The sequence below is a fragment of the Hemiscyllium ocellatum genome, chromosome 17 (assembly GCF_020745735.1).
Source record: "Hemiscyllium ocellatum isolate sHemOce1 chromosome 17, sHemOce1.pat.X.cur, whole genome shotgun sequence".
NCBI classification, from domain to species: Eukaryota; Metazoa; Chordata; class Chondrichthyes; order Orectolobiformes; family Hemiscylliidae; genus Hemiscyllium; species Hemiscyllium ocellatum.
In genome coordinates, this window is record NC_083417.1 from 1254823 (window position 1) to 1274691 (window position 19869).

Consider the following 19869-nt stretch of genomic DNA (forward strand, 5'->3'; position numbering starts at 1 on the left):
GTCCAGGTGGATGGGGTGTGTTGGAGGCGGGAGAAGGGGTCGTCAGAGGGTGGGCGAGAATCTTGGTTGTAAAAGTAGGCGCGGAGGCGAAGGCAGCGGAAGAATTGTTCAATGTCTCGCCGCGTGTTGAACTCGTTAATCTGAGAGCGTAGGGGAATGAAGGTGAGGCCCCTGCTGAGGACTGATCTTTCATCCTCAGAGAGGGGGAGGTCTGGAGGGATGGTGAAAACACGGCAGGGCTGGGAGCGAGGACCTGGTGTGGGGCTGGAGCTGGGAGTGGGGGCGGGGTTAGCAGCGGGGGCGGGGACTGAGATCGGCGTGGGGGCGGAGTTAGGCGTGGTAACGGAGATCGGCGGGGGGGCGGGGTTAGGCGGGGTTAGAACACAGATTCAGTCCTGACGGTCACCCACCTACCTGAGAGGCAGGCAGGTAGTGCAGGAATCTCCTGTGGCTATTCCCCTCTCTAACAGGTATACTGTTTTGGATTCAGTTGAGGGGGATAGCCTCTCAGGGGAGTGTAATAGCAGCAGCCAGGCCTGTGACACCACAACTGGCTCTGCTGTAGAGCAGGGTTGGGCAAAGTCAAGGTGAACAATAGTGAGAGAAGACTCAATAGTTAGTAGCACAGACAAACATTTCTGTGGCAGTGCTCAAGACTCCCGGATGGTGTGTAGCCGCCATGCTGCCAGCATCAAGGACATTTCTGAACATTGCCTGAAATTCCTAAAGAGAAAGTGAGGATGGCAGATGCTGGAGATCAGAGCTGAAAATGTGTTGCTGGAAATGCGCAGCAGGTCAGGCAGCATCCAAGGAGCAGGAGATTCGACGTTTCGGGCATAAGCCCTTCTTCAGGAATTCCTGAAGAAGGGTTTATGCCCGAAACATTGAATCTCCTGTTCCTTGAATGCTGCCTGACCTGCTGTGCTTTTCCAGCAACACATTTTCAGCTCTGAAATTCCTAAGGGGCAGGGTGAGCAGCCAGAGATTGTTATGCATATTGGTACCAACGATGTAGGTAGAAAGAGGAATGAGGTCCTGCAGAGTGAATACAGGGAGTTGGAAAAGAGGCTGAAAAGTAGGACCTTGAGGGGAGTAATCTCTACCTTTGCCATGTGACAGTGAGCTGAAAATGTGTTGCTGGAAAAGCGCAGCAGGTCAGGCAGCATCCAAGGAGCAGGAGAATCGGCGTTTCGGGCATAAGCCCTTCATCAGGAAGGCTTATGCCCGAAACGTCGAATTTCCTATTCCAGCATCTACAGACCTCACTTTCTCCATGTGACAGTGAGGCAATGAATAGAAAGATTGGAGAGATGATTTGAAACTAATTCAGTGGGGTGGTGAGATCCTAAATTTAAGTTCCAGTGTCCAGGAGGTTGAGAGTAGTGAGGTCAGAAATATGGTTTCAAGGTTGCAAGAGAGCACCAGCAAGCAGGAGGGTGGTTTAAAGTGTGTCTACCTCAACACCAGGAGCATCTGGAATAAGGGGGTGAACTCGCAGCATGGGTTGGGAGCTGGGACTTCGATGTTATGACCATTTCGGAGACATGGATAGAGCAGGGACAGGAATGGTTGTTGCAGGTTCCAGGATTTAGATGTTTCAGTAAAAACAGAGAAGATGGTAAAAGAGGGGGAGGTGTGGCATTGTAAGGAGAAAGTGAGGATGCTGGAGATCAGAGCTGAAAATGTGTTGCTGGAAAAGCGCAGCAGGTCAGGCAGCATCCAAGGAGCAGGAGAATCGACGTTTAGGGCATGAGCCCTTTTTCAGGATTCCTGAAGAAGGGCTCATGCCCGAAATGTCGATTCTCCTTCTTCTTGGATGCGGCCTGACCTGCTGCGCTTTTCCAGCAACACAGTTTCAGGTGTGGCATTGTTAGTCAAGGACAGTATTACGGTGGCAGAGAGGACGTTTGAGGACTCATCTACGGAGGTAATATGGGCTGAGGTTAGAAACAGGAAAGGAGAGGTCACCCTGTTGGGAGTTTTCTTTAGGCCTTCAAAAAGTTCCAGAGATGTAGAGGAAAGGAATTCAAAAATGATTCTTGATAGGACTGAGAGTGACAGGGTAGTTATTATGCGGTCTTTAACTTTCAAAATATTGACTGGAAAAACTACAGTTTGCGTACTTTAGATGAGTCATTTTGTCCAATGTGTGCAGGAGGGTTTTCTGACACAGTATGTAGACAGGCCAACAAGGGGCGAGGCCACATTGGATTTGGTATTGGATAAGGAACCTGGCAAGGTGTTAGATTTGGAGGTAGGTGAGCACTTTGGTGATAGTCACCACAATTCAGTTGTGATTACTTTAGTGATGGAAAAGGAAAGGTATATACCACAGGGCAAGAGTTATTACCGGGGAAAAGACAATTATGACACTATTAGGCAAGATTTAGGGTGTACAGGATAAGACCAGAAGACCATAAGACATAGGAGTGGAAGTAAGGCCATTCAGCCCATCGAGTCCACTCCGCCATTTAATCATGGCTGATGGGCATTTCAACTCCACTTACCCGCATTCTCCCCGTAGCCCTTAATTCCTCGTGACATCAAGAATTTATCAAGCTCTGCCTTGAAGACATTTAGCGTCCCGGCCTCCACTGCACTCTGTGGCAATGAATTCCACAGGCCCACCACTCTCTGGCTGAAGAAATGTCTCCGCATTTCTGTTCTGAATTTACCCCCTCTAATTCTAAGGCTGTGTCCAAGGGTCCTAGTCTCCTCGCCTAATGGAAACAATTTCCTAGCATCCCCCCTTTCCAAGCCATGTATTATCTTGTAAGTTTCTATTAGATCTCCCCTTAATCTTTTAAACTCCAATGAATACAATCCCAGGATCCTCAGCCGTTCCTCGTATGTTAGACCTACCATTCCAGGGATCATCCGTGTGAATGTCCGCTGGACACGCTCCAATGCCATGATGTCCTTTCTGAGGTGTGGGGACCAAAGCTGGACACAGTACTCCAAATGGGGCCTAACCAGAGCTTTATAAAGTCTCAGTAGCACATCGCTGCTTTTATATTCCAACCCTCTTGAGGTAAATGACAATATTGCATTTGCTTTCTTAATCACGGACTCAACCTGCATGTTTACCTTTAGAGAATCCTCGACTAGCACTCCCAGATCCCTTTGTACTTTGGCTTTATGAATTTTCTCACCGTTTAGAAAGTAGTCCGTGCTTGTATTCTTTATTCTAAAGAATAGCCATTTCCATCAGCCATTTCCTGGACCACTCTCCCAAACTGTCTAGATCCTTCTGCAGCCTCCCCACTTCCTCAGTACTACCTGCCTGTCCACCTAACTTCATATCATCGGCAAACTTTGCTAGAATGTCCCCAGTCCCTTCATCCAGATCATTAATATATAATGTGAACAGCTGCGGCCCCAACACCGAGCCTTGCGGGACACCGCTCGTCACCGGCTGCCATTCAGAAAAAGAACCTTTTATCCCAACTCTCTGCCTTCTGTCAGACAGCCAATCCTCAATCCATCCCAGCAGCTCACCTCGAACACCATGGGCCCTCACCTTGCTCAGCAGCCTCCCGTGTGGCACCTTATCAAAAGCCTTTTGGAAGTCTAGATAGACCACATCCACTGGGTTTCCCTGGTCTAACCTACTTGTCACCTCTTCAAAGAATTCCAACAGGTTTGTCAGACACGACCTCCCCTTACTAAATCCATGTTGACTTGTTCTAATCTGACTCTGGTCTTCCAAGAATTCAGAAATCTCATCCTTAATGATGGATTCTGGAATTTTACCAACAACTGAGGTTAGGCTAATTGGCCTATAATTTTCCATCTTTTGTCTTGATCCTTTCTTGAACAAGGGGGTTACAACAGCGATCTTCCCATCATCCAGGACTTTCCCTGACTCCAGTGATTTTTGAAAGATCTCAACCAATGCCTCCGCTATTTCCTCAGCCACCTCCCTCAGAACTCTAGTATGTAGCCCATCAGGGTCAGGAGATTTATCAATTTCAAGACCTTTTAGCTTTTCTAGCACTTTCTCTTTAGTAATGGCAACCATACTCAACTCAGCCCCCTGACTCCCTTTAATTGTTGGGATATTACTCATGTCTTCCACTGTGAAAACACGCAAAGTACTTGTTAAGTTCTCCTGCTATTTCCTTACCTCCCATCACTAGGCTTCCAGCATCAGTTTGAAGTGGCCCAATGTCTACTTTTGCCTGTCGTTTGTTTCTTATGTATTGAAAGAAACTTTTACTATCATTTCTAATATTACTGGCTAGCCTACCTTCATATTTGATCCTCTCCTTCCTTATTTCTCTCTTTGTTATCCTCTGTTTGTTTTTGTAGCCTTCCCAATCTTCTGATTTCCCACTGCTCTTGGCCACTTTATAGGATCTCTCTTTTTCTTTAATACATTTCCTGACTTCCTTTGTCAGCCATGGCTGTCTAATCCCTCCCCAGATAATCTTTCTTTTCTTGAGGATGAACCTCAGTACAGTGTCCTCAATTATACCTACCTATTGGGGGGCAGCAAGGTGGCACAGTGGTTAGCACGGCTGCCTCACAGAGACCCGGGTTCAATTCCCGACTCAGGCGACTGACTGTTTGCACATTCTCCCCGTGTCTGCGTGGGTTTCCTCCGGGTGCTCCGCTTTCCTCCCACAGTCCAAAGATGTGCGGGTCAGGTGAATTGGCCATGCTAAATTGCCCGTAGTATTAGGTAAGGGGTAAATGTAGGGGTATGGGTGGGTTGCGCTTCGGCGGGTCGGTGTGGACTTGTTGGGCCGAAGGGCCTGTTTCTACACTGTAAGTAATCTAAACTCCTGCCATTTTTGTTCTACTGTCTTCCCCACTAGGCTCTGCTTCCAGTCTATTTTTGTCAGTTCCTCTCTCATGCCCTCATAATTACCTTTAATTAATTGTAACACCATTACATCTGATTTTGCCTTCTCTCTTTCAAACTGCAGACTGAACTCTACCATATTATGATCGCTGCTTCCTAAGTGTTCCCTTACTTTAAGATTTTTTTATAAAGTCTGGTTCATTACATAGCACTAGGTCCAGAATAGCCTGCTCCCTTGTGGGCTCCATGACAAGCTGTTCCAAAAAGCCATCTTGTAAGCATTCCATGAATTCCCTTTCTTTGGATCCACTGGCAACATTATTTCCCCAGTCCACCTGCATATTGAAGTCTCCCATGATCACTGTGACCTTGCCTTTCTGACATGCCTTCTCTATTTCCCGGTACATGTTGCGCCCCTGGTCCTGACCACTGTTCGGAGGTCTGTACATAACTCCCATTGTGGTTCCTCAATTCCACCCACACAGACTCCACATCATCCGACGCTATGTCATTCAGTGCCATAGATTTAATTTTGTTCTTAACTAACAAGGCAACCCCACCCCCTCTGCTCGCCTCCCTGTCTTTTCGATAAGTTGAAAATCCTTGGATGTTTAACTGCCAGTCCTGACCCCCCGTAACCACGTCTCTGTGATGCCCACCACATCATAATCATTCATGATGATCTGTGCCATTAGTTCATCTGCTTTGTTAGGAACGCTATGAGCATTCAGGTAAAGTGCCTTAATGCTAACTTTATCATTAGAGATATTGGAAGGCATAAGATGTCCTAAGTTATCCTTCCTTTTTGCTGCATTCCCAGTCTGCCTCGAGTTTAGATCCGCCTGCACACATGCTATCCTGTTGCTTATCTTTCCATTTAACTCCATACTCCCTGTCACTTTCACTTTCCCTTCCCCCCCAACTCAGAAGTTTAAAGTCCTACTGACCACCCTATTTATCCTCTTCGCTAGAACATTGGTACCTGATCGGTTCAGGTGGAGACCGTCCCAACGGTACAGATCCCCCCTGTTCCAAAACTGATGCCAATGCCCCATGAAGTGAAATCCCTCTTTCCCACACCAATCCCTTAGCCACGTGTTTACTTCCCTAATTTTCTTATCCTTATGCCAATTGGCACGTGGCTCGGGCAGTAATCCGGAGATTATGACCCTTAAGGGCCTGTACTTCAATTTCCTTCCTAGTGCTTGGTAATCCCCAAACAGGTCCTCCACCCTAGCTTTGCCTATGTTGTTAGTCCCAACGTGGACCACAACAGCTGGATCCTCCCCCTCCCGCTCCAATATCCTTTCAAGCCGGTTGGAGATGTCCCGCACCCTGGCACCGGGCAGGCAACACACACATGCGAGACCCCTGATCCAGCTTGTAAAGGATACTATCTGTCCCCCTAATTACAGAATCCCCTATAACCACTTTCACAATGGGATCCGCCAGCTCCCACATAAGGAAGTAAACTGCAGGGGATGGGCACAATTGAAATGTGGAGCTTATTCAAGGAACGGCTACTGCATGTCCTTCATTAGTATGTACCTATCAGGCAGGGAGGAAGAGGTCAGAGGAAGTGTAGGTTACAGAGGGACATAGATAAGCTGCAGAGCTGGGCTGAGAGGTGGCAAATGGAAATTAATGCGGAAAAGTGTGAGGTGATTCACTTTGGACAGAGCAACAGGAATAAAAGTACTGGGCTAATGGTAAGATTCTTGGTAGTATAGCTGAGCAGAGAGAACTTGGAGATCCCTGAGAGTTGCCACCCAGGTTGATAGGGTTGTTAAGAAGGCATACGGTGTGTTAGCTTTTATTTGTAAAGGGATTGAGTTTTGGAGTCACGAGATCACGCTGCAGCTGGACAAAACTCTGGTGCGGCCACATTTTTGCAGTATTGTGTACAGTTCTGGTCACTGCATTATATGAAGGATGTGGAAGGTTTGGAAAGGGTTCAGAGGAGATTTACGAGAATGTTGCCTGGTATGGAGGGAAGACTGAGGGACTTGAGGCTCTTTTCTTCAGAGAGATGATTAATTGAGACATATAAGATAATCAGAAGGTTGAATAGGATGGATAGTGAGAACCGATGGCCAGCATGAGGGACCTAGCTTTAAATTGAGAGGTGATAGATGCAGATTAGATATCAGAGGTTGTTTCTTTACTCAGAGAGTAATAGGGGGTGGAACGGCCTGCCTGCAGCAGTATTAGACTCACCAACATTAAGGGCATTTAAATGGTCGTTGGACAGACAGATGGATGTAAATAGAATAGTGTAGGTTAGATGGGCTACAGATTGGTTTCACAGGTCAGCACAACACTGAGGGCCAAAGGGCCTGTACTGTGCAGTAATGCTCTATGTTCTATGTTCTATGAATGCGTGGCTAAGGAGTTGATGCAGGGGATAGGGTTTCAGGTTCATGGATCATTGGGACCTCTTCTAGGGCAGGGGTGACCTGAATAATAAGAATAAGTTGAACCTAAACTGGATGAGAGCCAGTATCCTTGCAGGGAGGTTCGCTGGTGAGACATGGGAGGGCTTAAACTGGAATGGCAGGGGGCTGAAGTGTGTTCATTTCAGTGCAAGGAATATTACAGGTAAGGCAGATGAGCTTAAAGCCTGGATCAGTCCATGCAGCTATGATGTTGTGGCCATTACAGAGACTTAGTTGAGAGAGGGATGGAACTGGCTGCTCGATATTCCAGGGTTTTGTCGTTTAGATGAGATCGACAGGAAGGTAAAAGAGATAGAGGAATCGCATTACTAATCAGGGAACATTTTCCATCGCACTCAGGGAGGACACACTGGAGGACCCATCCACTGAGGCACTATGGTTAGAGCTCAAAAATAAGATGGGTGCAGTCACTGTGATCGGATTATACTATAGGCCTCCCAACAGCCAGAGACATTGAGGAATAAATATATAGGCAGATTATGGAAAGATGCAATAAAACAGAGTTGTCATAGTGAGTGACTTTAATTTCCCCAATATTGACTGGGAATCCCCTACAGCAAGCGGCTTAGATGGGGCAGAATTTGCAAAGTGCATCCAAGAGGGTGTCTTGAAACAGTGTGTGGATTGTCCAACTCGACCAGAGAACATAGAACAGTACAGCACAGTACAAGCCCTTCGGCCCACAATGTTGTGCTAAGCATTTATCTTACGTTAAGATCAACCTAACCTCCAAACTCCTCAATTTACTGCTGAACATTTGTGCTTGTCCAGCAGTCACTTAAATGTCCCTAATTACACACACCCACCACTCTCTGAATAAAGAACCTACCTCTGACATCTCCCCTAAATCTTCCTTCAATCACCTTAAAATTATGCCCCATTGTGATAGTTATTTCTGATCTGGGAAAAGGTCTCAGACTATCCACTCTGTCTCTGCCTCTCATTACCTTGTACACCTCAAAAAAGTCACCTCTCTTCCTTCTCTCCAGAGTGAAAAGCCCCAGCTTACTCCACTTCTCTGCACAAGACATGCCCTCCAGTCCCGGCAGCATCCTGGTAAATCCCCTCTGCACCCTCTCTAAAGCATCTACATCCTTCTATAATGAGGCGATCAGAACTGAAAACAATATTCCAAGTGTGGTCTAACCAGGATTTTATAGAGCTGCAGCTCTATAGTGGCTGTTCAACTCAATCCCCCTGTTAATGAAAGCCACGTTACCATACACCTTCCTAACAATTCTATCAACTTGGGTTAGAGTAGGAGAAAGTGAGGATTGCAGATGTTGGAGATCAGAGTCAAAAAGTGTGGCACTGGAAAAGCACAGCCGGTCAGGCAGCATCCGAGGAACAGGAGAGTCGACATTTCAAGCAGAAGCTTTTCGATCAGGAATTTAGGGAGGGGGGATGCCAAGGAGGCTGAGAGATAAATGGGAGGGAGGTGAGGCTGGGGGGGAATGTTGCTGAGAATGCGATAGGTAGATGAAGGTGGGGGAGAAGGCGATAGGTCGGAGAGGAGGGTGGAGCAGATCGGTGGGAAGGAAGATTGACAGGTAGGACAGGTTAAGAGGGTGATGCCGAATTAGAGGGTTGGATCTGGGATAACATGGGGGGAGAGGAAATGAAGAAACTGGTGAAATCAACATTGATCTCGTGTGGTTGCGGAGAGCGGCGCGAGCCGGGCGGAAGTGAGGTCGGAGCGCAGAGCTGGTCGGGAAGGTGAGTGAGTAGTATTTGAGTGGGTGTGTTCTAGATCCCAGGCCCTACTTCCTAGGGCCTCCCTCCCATCCTCCTCCTCTAACCTAACTTTAAAGTCCACAGATAAGCGACTCAGTGTTATTGACTCAGTGTTCTTGTTTTGGAGACAAAGTGTACAGTCATGGCAGCGCAGGCAGTGGAATGTTCCTTCTGCAGGATGTTTGAGGTAGGGGTGACCACCGATACTCCTGCCGACATCGTCTGCAGGAAATGCAGTCAGATCCTGCTCCTCACCGAACGAGTTAGGGAACTGGAACTGGAGTTGGATGAACTGAGGATTATTCGAGAGGCTGAGAGGGTGATTGATAGAAGCTACAGGGACATAGTTACGCCAGAGAACTGAGGTAGCTGGGTAACAGTTAGAGGAGGGAAGGGGAAGAAGCAGGCAGTGCAGGGTTCCCCTGTGGTCGTTCCCCTAAACAATAAGTATACAGCTTTGGAAACTGTTGGGGGGGACAGCCTTGCAGGTGTAAGCTGCAGTGACGGGATCTGTGGTGTGAGGTCTGGCTCTGAGACTCAGAAGGGAAAGGGGGAGAGCAGGAGAGCGCTAGTTATAGGAGACTCTCTAGTTAGAGGGACGGACAGGCGGTTCTGTGGACATGGGCGAGACTCTCGGATGGTTTGTTGCCTCCCGGGTGCCAGGGTCCGAGACGTCTCAGACCGTGTCGTCAGAATTCTTAAGGGGGAGGGTGTGCAGCCAGAAGTCGTGGTGCACATTGGCACCAACGACATAGGTAGGAAGAGGGGTGGGGAGGTCATTCAAGAGCTCGGGGAGTTAGGCTGGAAGCTAAAAGCTAGGACAGACAGAGTCGTCATCTCTGGGTTGTTGCCGGTGCCACGTGACAGTGAGGCAAGGAATAGGGAGAGAGTGCAGTTGATCACGTGGCTGCAAGGATGGTGTAGGAGGGAGGGCTTCAGGTATTTGGACAATTGGACTGCATTCTGGGGAAGGTGGGACCTGTACAAACAGGACGGGTCGCACCTGAACCAGGAGGGCACCAATATCCTGGGGGGTAGGTTTGCTAGCACTCTTCGGGGGGGTTTAAACTAATTTGGCAGGGGGGTGGGATCCGGACTTGTAGTCCAGCAAGTAAGCTAGCTGTGTTTCAGGATGTCCAAGAATGTAGGGAGGCTGTGGAGAAGGTAGCACTGACAGGGAACACTTGCGGACACAGAGATGGGCTCAAGTGCGTATACCTCAACGCAAGAAGTATCAGGAATAAGGTGGGTGAACTTAAGGTGTGGATTGGTACCTGGGACTACAATGTTGTGGCCATCATGGAAACGTGGATAGATGAGGGACAGGAATGGTTGTTGGAGGTTCCTGGTTACAGATGTTTCAGTAAGATTAGGGAGGGTGGTAAAAAAGGAGGGGGGGTGGCATTGCTAATTAGAAATGGCATAACGGCTGCAGAAAGGCAGTTTGAGGGGGATCTGCCTTTGGAGGTAGTATGGGCTGAAGTCAGAAATAGGAAAGGTGCAGTCACCTTGTTGGGTGTTTACTATAGGCCCCCCAATAGCAGCAGAGATGTGGAGGAACAGATTGGGAAACAGATTTTGGAAAGGTGCAGAAGCCACAGGGTCGTAGTCATGGGCGATTTCAACTTCCCAAATATTGATTGGAAGCTCTTTAGATCAAGTAGATTGGACGGGGCGGTGTTTGTACAGTGTGTCCAGGAAGCTTTTCTAACTCAGTATGTAGATTGTCCAACCAGAGGGGAGGCCATATTGGATTTGGTACTCGATAATGAACTGGGACAAGTGATGGGCTTGTTAGTGAGTGAACATTTTGGTGATGGTGACCACAATTCTGTGACTTCCACCTTGGTCATGGAGAGAGATAGGTGCGCACAACAGGGTAGATTTTACAATTGGGGGAAGGGAAATTACGATGCTGTAAGACAGGATTTGAGGAGCATAAGTTGGAAGCATAGGCTGTCAGGGAAGGATGTGGTGGAAATGTGGAACTTTTTCAAGGAGCAGATACGACGCGTCCTTGATATGTATGTACCTGTCAGGCAGGAAAGAAATGGTCGTGTGAGGGAGCCTTGGTTGACGAGGGAGGTTGAATGTCAAGTAAAGAGGAAGAAGGAGGCTTACATAAGGTTGAGGAAACAGGGTTCAGACACAGCAGTGGAGGGATACAGGATAGCCAGAAGGGACCTGAAGAAAGGAATTAGGAGAGCTAAGAGAGGGCATGAATAATCCTTGGCGGATAGGATCAAGGATAACCCCAAGGCATTTTATGCGTATGTGAGAAACATGAGAATGACGAGAACGAGGGTAGGTCTGATCAAGGACAGTAGTGGGAGATTGTGTATTGAGTCGGACGAGATAGGAGAGGTCTTGAACAAGTACTTTTCTTCAGTATTTACGAACGAGAGGGACCGTATTGTTGAAGAGGAGAGTGTGAAACGGACTGGTAAGCTAGAAGAGATACTTGTTAGGAAGGAAGATGTGTTGGACATTTTGAACAACTTGAGGATAGACAAGTCCCCTGGGCCTGACGGGATATATCCTAGGATTATGTGGGAAGCAAGAGAGGAAATTGCAGTACCGTTGGCAATGATCTTTTCGTCTTCACTGTCAACGGGGATGGTACCAGGGGACTGGAGAGTAGCAAATGTTGTGCCCCTGTTCAAAAAAGGGAATCGGGATAACCCAGGGAATTACAGGCCAGTTAGTCTTACTTCTGTGGTACGCAAAGTAATGGAAAGGGTACTGAGGGATAGGATTTATGAGTATCTGGAAAGACACTGCTTGATTAGGGACAGCCAGCACGGATTTGTGAAGGGTAGGTCTTGCCTTACAAGTCTTATTGAATTCTTTGAGGAGGTGACCAAGCATGTGGATGAGGGTAGAGCAGTGGATGTAGTGTACATGGATTTTAGTAAGGCATTTGATAAGGTTCCCCATGGTAGGCTCATGCGGAAAGACAGGAGGCATGGGATAGAGGGAAACTTGGCCAATTGGATTGAAAACTGGCTAACCGGTCGAAGTCAGAGAGTGGTGGTAGATGGTAAATATTCAGCCTGGAGCCCAGTTACAAGTGGAGTTCCGCAGGGATCAGTTCTGGGTCCTCTGCTGTTTGTAATTTTTATTAATGACTTGGATGAGGGAGTCGAAGGGTGGGTCAGTAAATTTGCAGATGATACGAAGATTGGTGGAGTTGTGGATAGTGAGGAGGGCTGTTGTCAGCTGCAAAGGGACTTAGATATGATGCAGAGCTGGGCTGAGGAGTGGCAGATGGAGTTCAACCCTGCCAAGTGTGAGGTTGTCCACTTTGGAAGAACAAATAAGAATGCGGAATACAGGGTTAACGGTAGAGTTCTTAGTCAGGTGGAGGAACAGAGGGATCTTGGGGTCTATGTACATAGATCTTTGAAAGTTGCCACTCAGGTGGATAGAGCTTGTAAGAAGGCCTATGGTGTATTAGCGTTCATTAGCAGAGGGATTGAATTCAAGAGTCGTGAAGTGATGTTGCAGCTGTACAGGACTTTGGTTAGGCCACATTTGGAGTACTGCGTACAGTTCTGGTCGCCTCACTTTAGGAAAGATGTGGAAGCTTTGGAGAGGGTGCAGAGATTTACCAGGATGTTGCCTGGAATGGAGAATACGTCGTACGAGGACACGTTGAGAGTTCTCGGCCTTTTCTCGTTGGAACGGCGAAGGATGAGGGGTGACTTGATAGAGGTTTATAAGATGATCAGAGGAATAGATAGAGTAGGCAGTCAGAAACTTTTTCCCCGGGTACAACAGAGTATTACAAGGGGACATAAATTTAAGGTGAAGGGTGGACGGTATGGGGAGATGTCAGGGGTGGGTTCTTTACCCAGAGAGTGGTGGGGGCATGGAATGCGCTGCCTGTGGCAGTGGTAGAGTCAGAATCATTGACGACCTTTAAGCGGCAATTGGATAGGTACATGGATGGGTGCTTAATCTAGGATAGATGTTCGGCACAACATCGTGGGCCGAAGGGCCTGTTCTGTGCTGTATTGTTCTATGTTCTATGGTTGGAGGGTTCCAAGGCAAAAGATGAGGCGTTCTTCCTCCAGGCGTCAAGTGACTAGAATTTGGTGGTGGAGGAGGCCAAAGATTTGCATGTTCCTGGCAGAGTGGGAGGGGCAGTTGAAGTGTTTGGCCACAAGTGAAGTGGGGTTGTTTAGTGCCTTTCCTGATTTTCCAGTTTCCTGGTTTCCCCTGCTCTCACCTCCTCGCTTCCCATAGTAACCTTGGATATATCTGGGCCGGCCCTGGGGACCTATGTATCTTGTTGCTTCCCAGAATTTCCAGCACATGCACTTCCTTAACATCAATCTGTTCAAGCTTATTAACCTGGTCCATGGTGTTCTCACTATCAACAAGGTCCCTCTCCCTAGTGAAGACTGAAGCAAAAAACTCATTTAAGGCCTTCCCTGCTTCTTCAAATTCCAGGCCCAAGTTCCCTCCACTATCCCTGATCAGCCCTAGCCTCCCTCTGGTCATTCTCTTATTCCTCATGTAAGTGTAGAATGCCTTTGGGTTTTCCCTAATCCTTCTCACCAAGGCTTTTACATGCCCCCACCTAGCTCTCCTCAGTCCACTTTTGGGTTCTTTCCTAGCTACCCTGTAACCCTCTAAAGCTGTGCCAGATCCTTGCTTCCCCAAACTTAAGTAAGCTTCCTTCTTCCTCCTGATGAGAAGCTCCTCTTCTTTTGTCATCCAAGGCTCCTTCACCTTCCCATTCCTTGCCTGTCTCAGTGGGACAAAGTTATCTAACACTCGCAACAAGTGCTCCTTAAACAGCCTCCACATTTCTGTTGTGCATTTCCCGTAGAACAATTGTTTCCAGTTTATACCCCACAGTTCCTGTTCAATAGCAGTATAATTTCCCCTCCCCTAATTACATACCTTCCCATACTCTTTGTTCCTATCCCTCTGCATGGCTATGGTAAAGGTAAGGCATTTGTGGTCACTGTCACTGAAATGTCTCCCACCAAGAGATTTGACGCCTGAGCACCTCCCACCTTAGTCGGCCTATCTACTGGACACACCTGACAAAATCGGCACCATCCAGACCATCTGCACTGAGGAGGTTCCAATCAATATCAATATAATGAAGTCACCCATAACAACAACAAATCTGTTACATCTGCACCTTTCCAAGATCTGCTGTCCAATCTGTTCTTCCATCTCTCTGTTGCTATTGGGGGGTCTATAGAAAACACCCAATAAAGTGACCGCTCCTTTCCTGTTACTGACTCCCACCCATACTGACTCAGTAGACAAAACCTCCTCAACATCCTCCTTTTCTGCAGCTGTGATGCACTCTCTAATTCACAATGCTCCTCCCCCTCCTCTTTTACACCCCTCCTTGTTATTTTTAAAAGATCGCAATTCTGGAACATCCACCAACAGTTCCTGCCCCTGTGAAATCCATGGCCAAAACATTGTAGCTCCAAGTACTGATCAATGCTCTATGTTCATCACTCTTATTCCTGACACTCTTTGCATTGTAACTGACACACTTTAACCCATCCCTTTGCCTGACCAACCTTCCTGACAGACTCTCTGCATTCTGTCTGGGGAGGGCAAATTACATCAGTATTAGGCAGGAGCTAGGGAGTGTTAATTGGGAGGAGTGGTTATCAGGCAAGTCCACTTTTGACATGAGAATTGTTTAAAGACCGGCTGATGACCGTTCAGGACCAGCATGTTCCAGTAAGCAGGAAGGACAGGGATGGCAAGTAAGGGACACTCGGATAACGGGGGAGGTTATGAATTTAGTCAAAAGGGAAAAAGAAGCATATGTAAGGTTTAGGAAGTTAAAACCAGACAGGGACCGCAAAGAATATAAAGAAAACTAGAAGGAACTCAAGCACAGAGTGAGGAGAGCAAGAAGGGGCCATGAGATGGCTTTACCAAGTCGGGTTAAAGAGAACCCCAAGACATTCTATAGATACATTAAAAACAAGAGGACAACTAAAGAGAAGGTAGGACCTATCAAGGATAAAGGAAGGAACTTGTGCTTAGAGGCAGGGGGTGTGGGTGAGACACTAAGTGAAGACGTTGTGTCAGTATTCATCCAGAAGAAGGTTATGGAGGAAATTGAGATTTGTGTGGAGTGTGCTAATATGCTACATCACTTTGAGATCAAGAGGGAAGTGGTGCTGGATCTCTTGAAGATCAGTAAGGTGGGCCCGATGGCATTTACGCCAGGTTATTGAGAAAGGCAACAGAGGAGATTGCTGGGGTTTGACCAATATCTTTGTATCCTCATTTGCCACTGTAGGTAATGTTGTTCCTCTATTCAAGAAGGGAATTGGGGGTAATCCAGGAAACTATAGACTGGTAAGTCTCACATCATGTTTGGGAAGGTATTGGAGAGAATTCTTAAGGATAAGATTTACATGAATTTGGAAAAGCATGGCCTAATTGGGGACAGACAGCATGGCTTTGTGCAGGGCAGGTCACATCTTACTAACTTGACTGAATTTTTTGAGGAGGTGACGAAGGTGATCGATGTGAGTAGAGCAGTGGATGTTGTCTAAGTGGATTTTCGTAAGGCTCTTGACAAGGTCCCACTTGGTAGGTTCATCCAGAAGATTAAGATGCATGGGATCCACAGTGACCTGACTACCTGGATTCAGAATTGGCTTGCTCATAGAAGACAGAAAGTCATGGAATGTTGCTTTTGGTCTGGAGGTCTGTGACTAGTCGTGTTCCTCAGGGATCCATACTGGGACCTCTGCTGTTTGCAATCTATGTAAATAACTTGATTGAAAATGTAGATGGGTTGGTTAGTACGTTTGCAGATGGTACAAAGATTGTGTGTTGTGGATAGCATAGAAGGTTGTCAAAGGATACAACAAAATATAGATCAATAGCAGATATGGGCAGAGAAATGGCAGCTGGAGTTTAATCTGGATAAGTGTGAGGTGCTGCACTTTGGGAGATCAAAGGTGAAGAAAAAGTAATGGCAGGATCCTGAACAGCATCGATGTTTAGAAGGATCTTGGGGTTCGAGTCCATAGCTCCCTGAAAGTGACCACGTAACTATATAGGGAGGTAAAGAAGGCATATGGCTTGCTTACCTTTATTAGTTGGGAAATTGATTACAAGAGTCAGGATTCATGTTGCAGCTTCTTACAAGACTTTGCATTCAATTCTGATTGCTATACCACAGGAAAGATGTGAAAGCTTTGGAGAGGGTACAGAAGAGGTTTACCAGGATACTACCTGCATTAGAGGGTTTGAACTATAAGGAAAGGCTGGAAAAACTCAGGTTGTTTTCTCTGGATCAGCGGAGGCTGAGGGGAGACTTGATCGAAGTCTATAAAATTATGAGGTGCATAGATAGGTTTGAGGAGCAGAATCTTTTTCGCAGAGTTGAAATGTCTATAACTCAGGGACATGCATTTCAGGTGAGAGGGGATAAGTTCAAAGTAGATGTGAGGGACAAGTGTTTTACACAGAGAGTGTAGGGAGTGTGGAACATGCTGCCGGGGGTGGTGGTGGGGACAGATACAGTAGGTATGTTTAAGATAAGCACATAAATATACAAGGATGGAGGGATATGGACCAAGGGCAGGCAGAAGGGATTCGTTTAATTTGGTGTTATGTTGGGCACAACATTGTGGGCCGAAGGGCCCATTCCTGTGCTGTACTGTTCTATGTTCAATGTTCTAAGTCATAGGCAGCATTATTCTGAGTTCTGAGCTGATATAATGTTGCTGTGTTCCATAATAGAGTGTAATGGAGTGTGGAAAGAGTTTGCCTCTGTTTCAGCGTTTGACAAGGAGAGTGTAGTGGGAACTTTACTCTGTATCTCCCCCCATGCTGTCCCTATCCTGGGAGTGTTTCATAAGATAGTGTGGAGAAAGTGGTTTAGAGGAAATCTTATGGTGAGGACATCCATCCGTATCTCATGACTTTGTCAACCAGCAAAAGGAAATGCTGCAGGAGAGGGAATGGTACCGGATCTCCTTGTATGGAATGTAGCCGGGTAAGTGGTAGAATTATCCCGGCAGTATTTTTGTGATACTGCCCCTAACTCATGGAGGTCATGGACAAACAGAAAGTTGGATTGAAAGTAAGGTTTCATAACTGGACCAGGCAGATGTTAAACCAGTCATCAAAGTGAACTTGCAAGAAAATCTTCGTCAGAGCAATTGGAGTCATTCAGAAAGGAAATAGTGAAAGTGCAGGAGCAGCCTGTTCATGGAGCAGGTGGGCAACAGGTCCGAACAACTTTGGATGTCAAGGAATGTACGGGATTGGGTAAGAAAGAAAAGGGGAGCTTATGAGAGATTCTGAAGGCCCATAAGGAGCACAGTAATTGCTGGGGGTTGCTTAAAAAAAAATTTAGCAAAGTCTAGATGGGCATTAAAAAACATTGGCAGAAAATAAAGGAAAAACCAAAGCTCTTTTATAGGAGTATTTAGGAGCAAGAGAATCTAGCAGTGACATAGTAAATGCAACATGTATTATAACAGACTGTACTGATGCATGTATCTTGGTCTGAGTCCACTTATCTCTGAATCACAAAGTTTGGGATCAAGGCCTGATACAAAGCTCTAAGACAAGGAATTGACACGAGGATTGAAGCTGAAACCCTTGTGTAATACAGACAGTGTACTGCATTGTTGGGGATGCATCTACCGGATGACCCACAATACCATTGACCTACTTGGGTGGATGTAATAAGACCATAAGACCATAAGACCATAGGGAATAGAAACAGGAAGAGGCTGTTGGCCTCTTGAGTTTGCTGATCTGACATTTCTCACATACACTTTCCTGCTTTTTCCCCATAGCCCTGATTCCCCAATTGATCAAGAATCTATCTATCTCAGCCTTAAGTATACTTAAAGGCTACTGCAGGCTGCAGCGCGACATAGACAGGATGCAGAGCTGGGCTGAGAAAGGGCAGATGGAGTTCAACCTGGATTAATGCGAGGTGATGTATTTTGGAAGGTCGAACTCGAATTTTGAATATAGGATTAAAGACAGGATTCTTGGCAGTGTGGAGGAACAGAGGGATCTGGGTGTTCAAGTACATAGATCCCTCAAAGTTGCCACCCAAGTGGCTAGAGTTATTAAGAAAGTATATGGTGTTTTGGCTTTCATTAACAGGGGGATTGAGTTTAAGAGCCGCAAGGTTTTGCTGCAGCTCTACAAGTCCCTGGTGAGACCACACTTGGAATATTGTGCCCAGTTCTGGTCGCCCTACTATAGGAAAGATACAGAGGCTTTGGAGAGGGTGCAAAGAAGGTTTACCAGGATGCTGCCTGGACTGGAGGGCTTGCCTTATGAATAAGCTCGGAACTTTCTCTCTGGAGAGGAGGAGGAAGAGAGGAGACCTGATCGAGGTATCCAAGGTAATGAGTGGAATAGATAGATAGCCAGAGACTTTTCCCCAGGGCAGGACTGACTGGTATGAGAAGTCATAGTTTGAAGATATTAGGAGGAAGGTATAAAGGAGACATCAGAGGTAGGTTCTTTACGCAGAGAGTTGTGAATGCATGGAAATGTGTTGCCAGCGGTGGTGGTGGAAGCAGAGTCATTGGGGACATTTAAGTGATAGCTGGACATGCACATGGATAGCAGTGAGTTGAGGGGTGCGTAGGTAAAGTTACTATATTTTACATTAGGATTAAACCTCGGCACAACATCATGGACCTAAGGGCCTGTTCTGTGCTGTACGTTTTTATGTTCTCTATGTTCTATACACAAGGACTCTGTGCCCAAAGTTCTCTGTGGCAGGAACTTGAAAAGTATTAATTTCAAACCCACAGATGATGCTCATGTACAGTTTCTCATCTGGCCAAGCTCCATTTCACCAGGAGAAAGTTAATCACCAGGATGTGGTGTGAGGTAGAAAGCCTGCATTATGTGGAGACAGTGGATAGGCTGGGTTTGTTTTCCCTGGGAGAGAGGAGACTGAAGGGAAAGGTGATTGAAGTGTACAAAATTATGACAGGCATAGGCAGAGTAGATTGTGAGAATCTTTTCCTCATGGTGGATGTGTCTAAGGTAAGAGGATACAAGTTTAAGGTGAGGAGTAAGTGGTTTAGAAGAGGTCTGAGAAATAGTTTTTTCATCCAGAGGGTGGTATTTTTCTGGAACGTGCTGCCTGAGAGAGTGATGGAGGCCCTTATACTTGCAAGATTTAAGAATGATCTGGGCTATGGACCAAGTAAATTAGTTTATTTAAGTTTGACATTTGTTGGTCAGCATAGACATGGTGGGCTGAACGGCCTGTTTCTATGCTGTTTGACTACGGGTCTAGCATTTTGTTTTACCATATCTGGCCGAAGCTGTGTTTGGGATCTCTATGTTGTGCACTGATTGGATGGAGTTGGTGTGCTGTGTCAATGTGTGTCTGTGTTCGGTGATCTAAGCTGATCATATATTATTCTCATTTTTTTATCATTTGTGCAGAATTCCACCTGGACCATTGAGGAATTCCATTCGAAGCTTCAGGAAGCAACAAACTTTCCTCTGAGACCCTTTGTCATTCCATTTCTAAAGGTAGGCAGCAGCAGCATCATGGTGGTTCAGTGGTTAGCACTGCTGCCTCACAGCGCCATGAGACCTGGGTTCAATTCCAGCCTTGGGCAACTATTTGTGTGGAGTTTGCATGTTCTCCAGTGTCTGTGCGGGTTTGCTCTGGTTTCCTCCCACAATCCAAAGATGTGCAGGTTAGGTAAATTAGCCACGCTAAGTTGCCTATAGAGTTCAGAGAAGTGTAGGTTAAGTGTGTTAGTCACGGGTAAATATACAGTAATAGGGTAGGGGAATGGGTCTCAGTGGATTATTCTTCAGAAGGTCGGTGTGGACTTGTTGGGCCGAATGGCCCATTTCCACACT

At 46.6% G+C, this 19869-nt stretch overlaps 2 protein-coding genes across 2 annotated transcripts in view; one reads left to right on the plus strand and one right to left on the minus strand.

Moving 5' to 3' along the window:
• The window catches only part of acsf3 (acyl-CoA synthetase family member 3), a 159034-nt gene that overhangs the window by 126002 nt on the left and 13163 nt on the right, over positions 1-19869 (minus strand). The gene's annotated exons all lie outside the window — the stretch shown is intronic.
• Positions 1-19869, plus strand: part of cbfa2t3 (CBFA2/RUNX1 partner transcriptional co-repressor 3) — a 127771-nt gene that overhangs the window by 50357 nt on the left and 57545 nt on the right. Inside the window, exon 4 of the mRNA XM_060838314.1 lies at positions 19441-19530. Coding sequence (XP_060694297.1) covers positions 19441-19530 — 90 coding nt within the window. The remainder of the gene's footprint in view (positions 1-19440; positions 19531-19869) is intronic.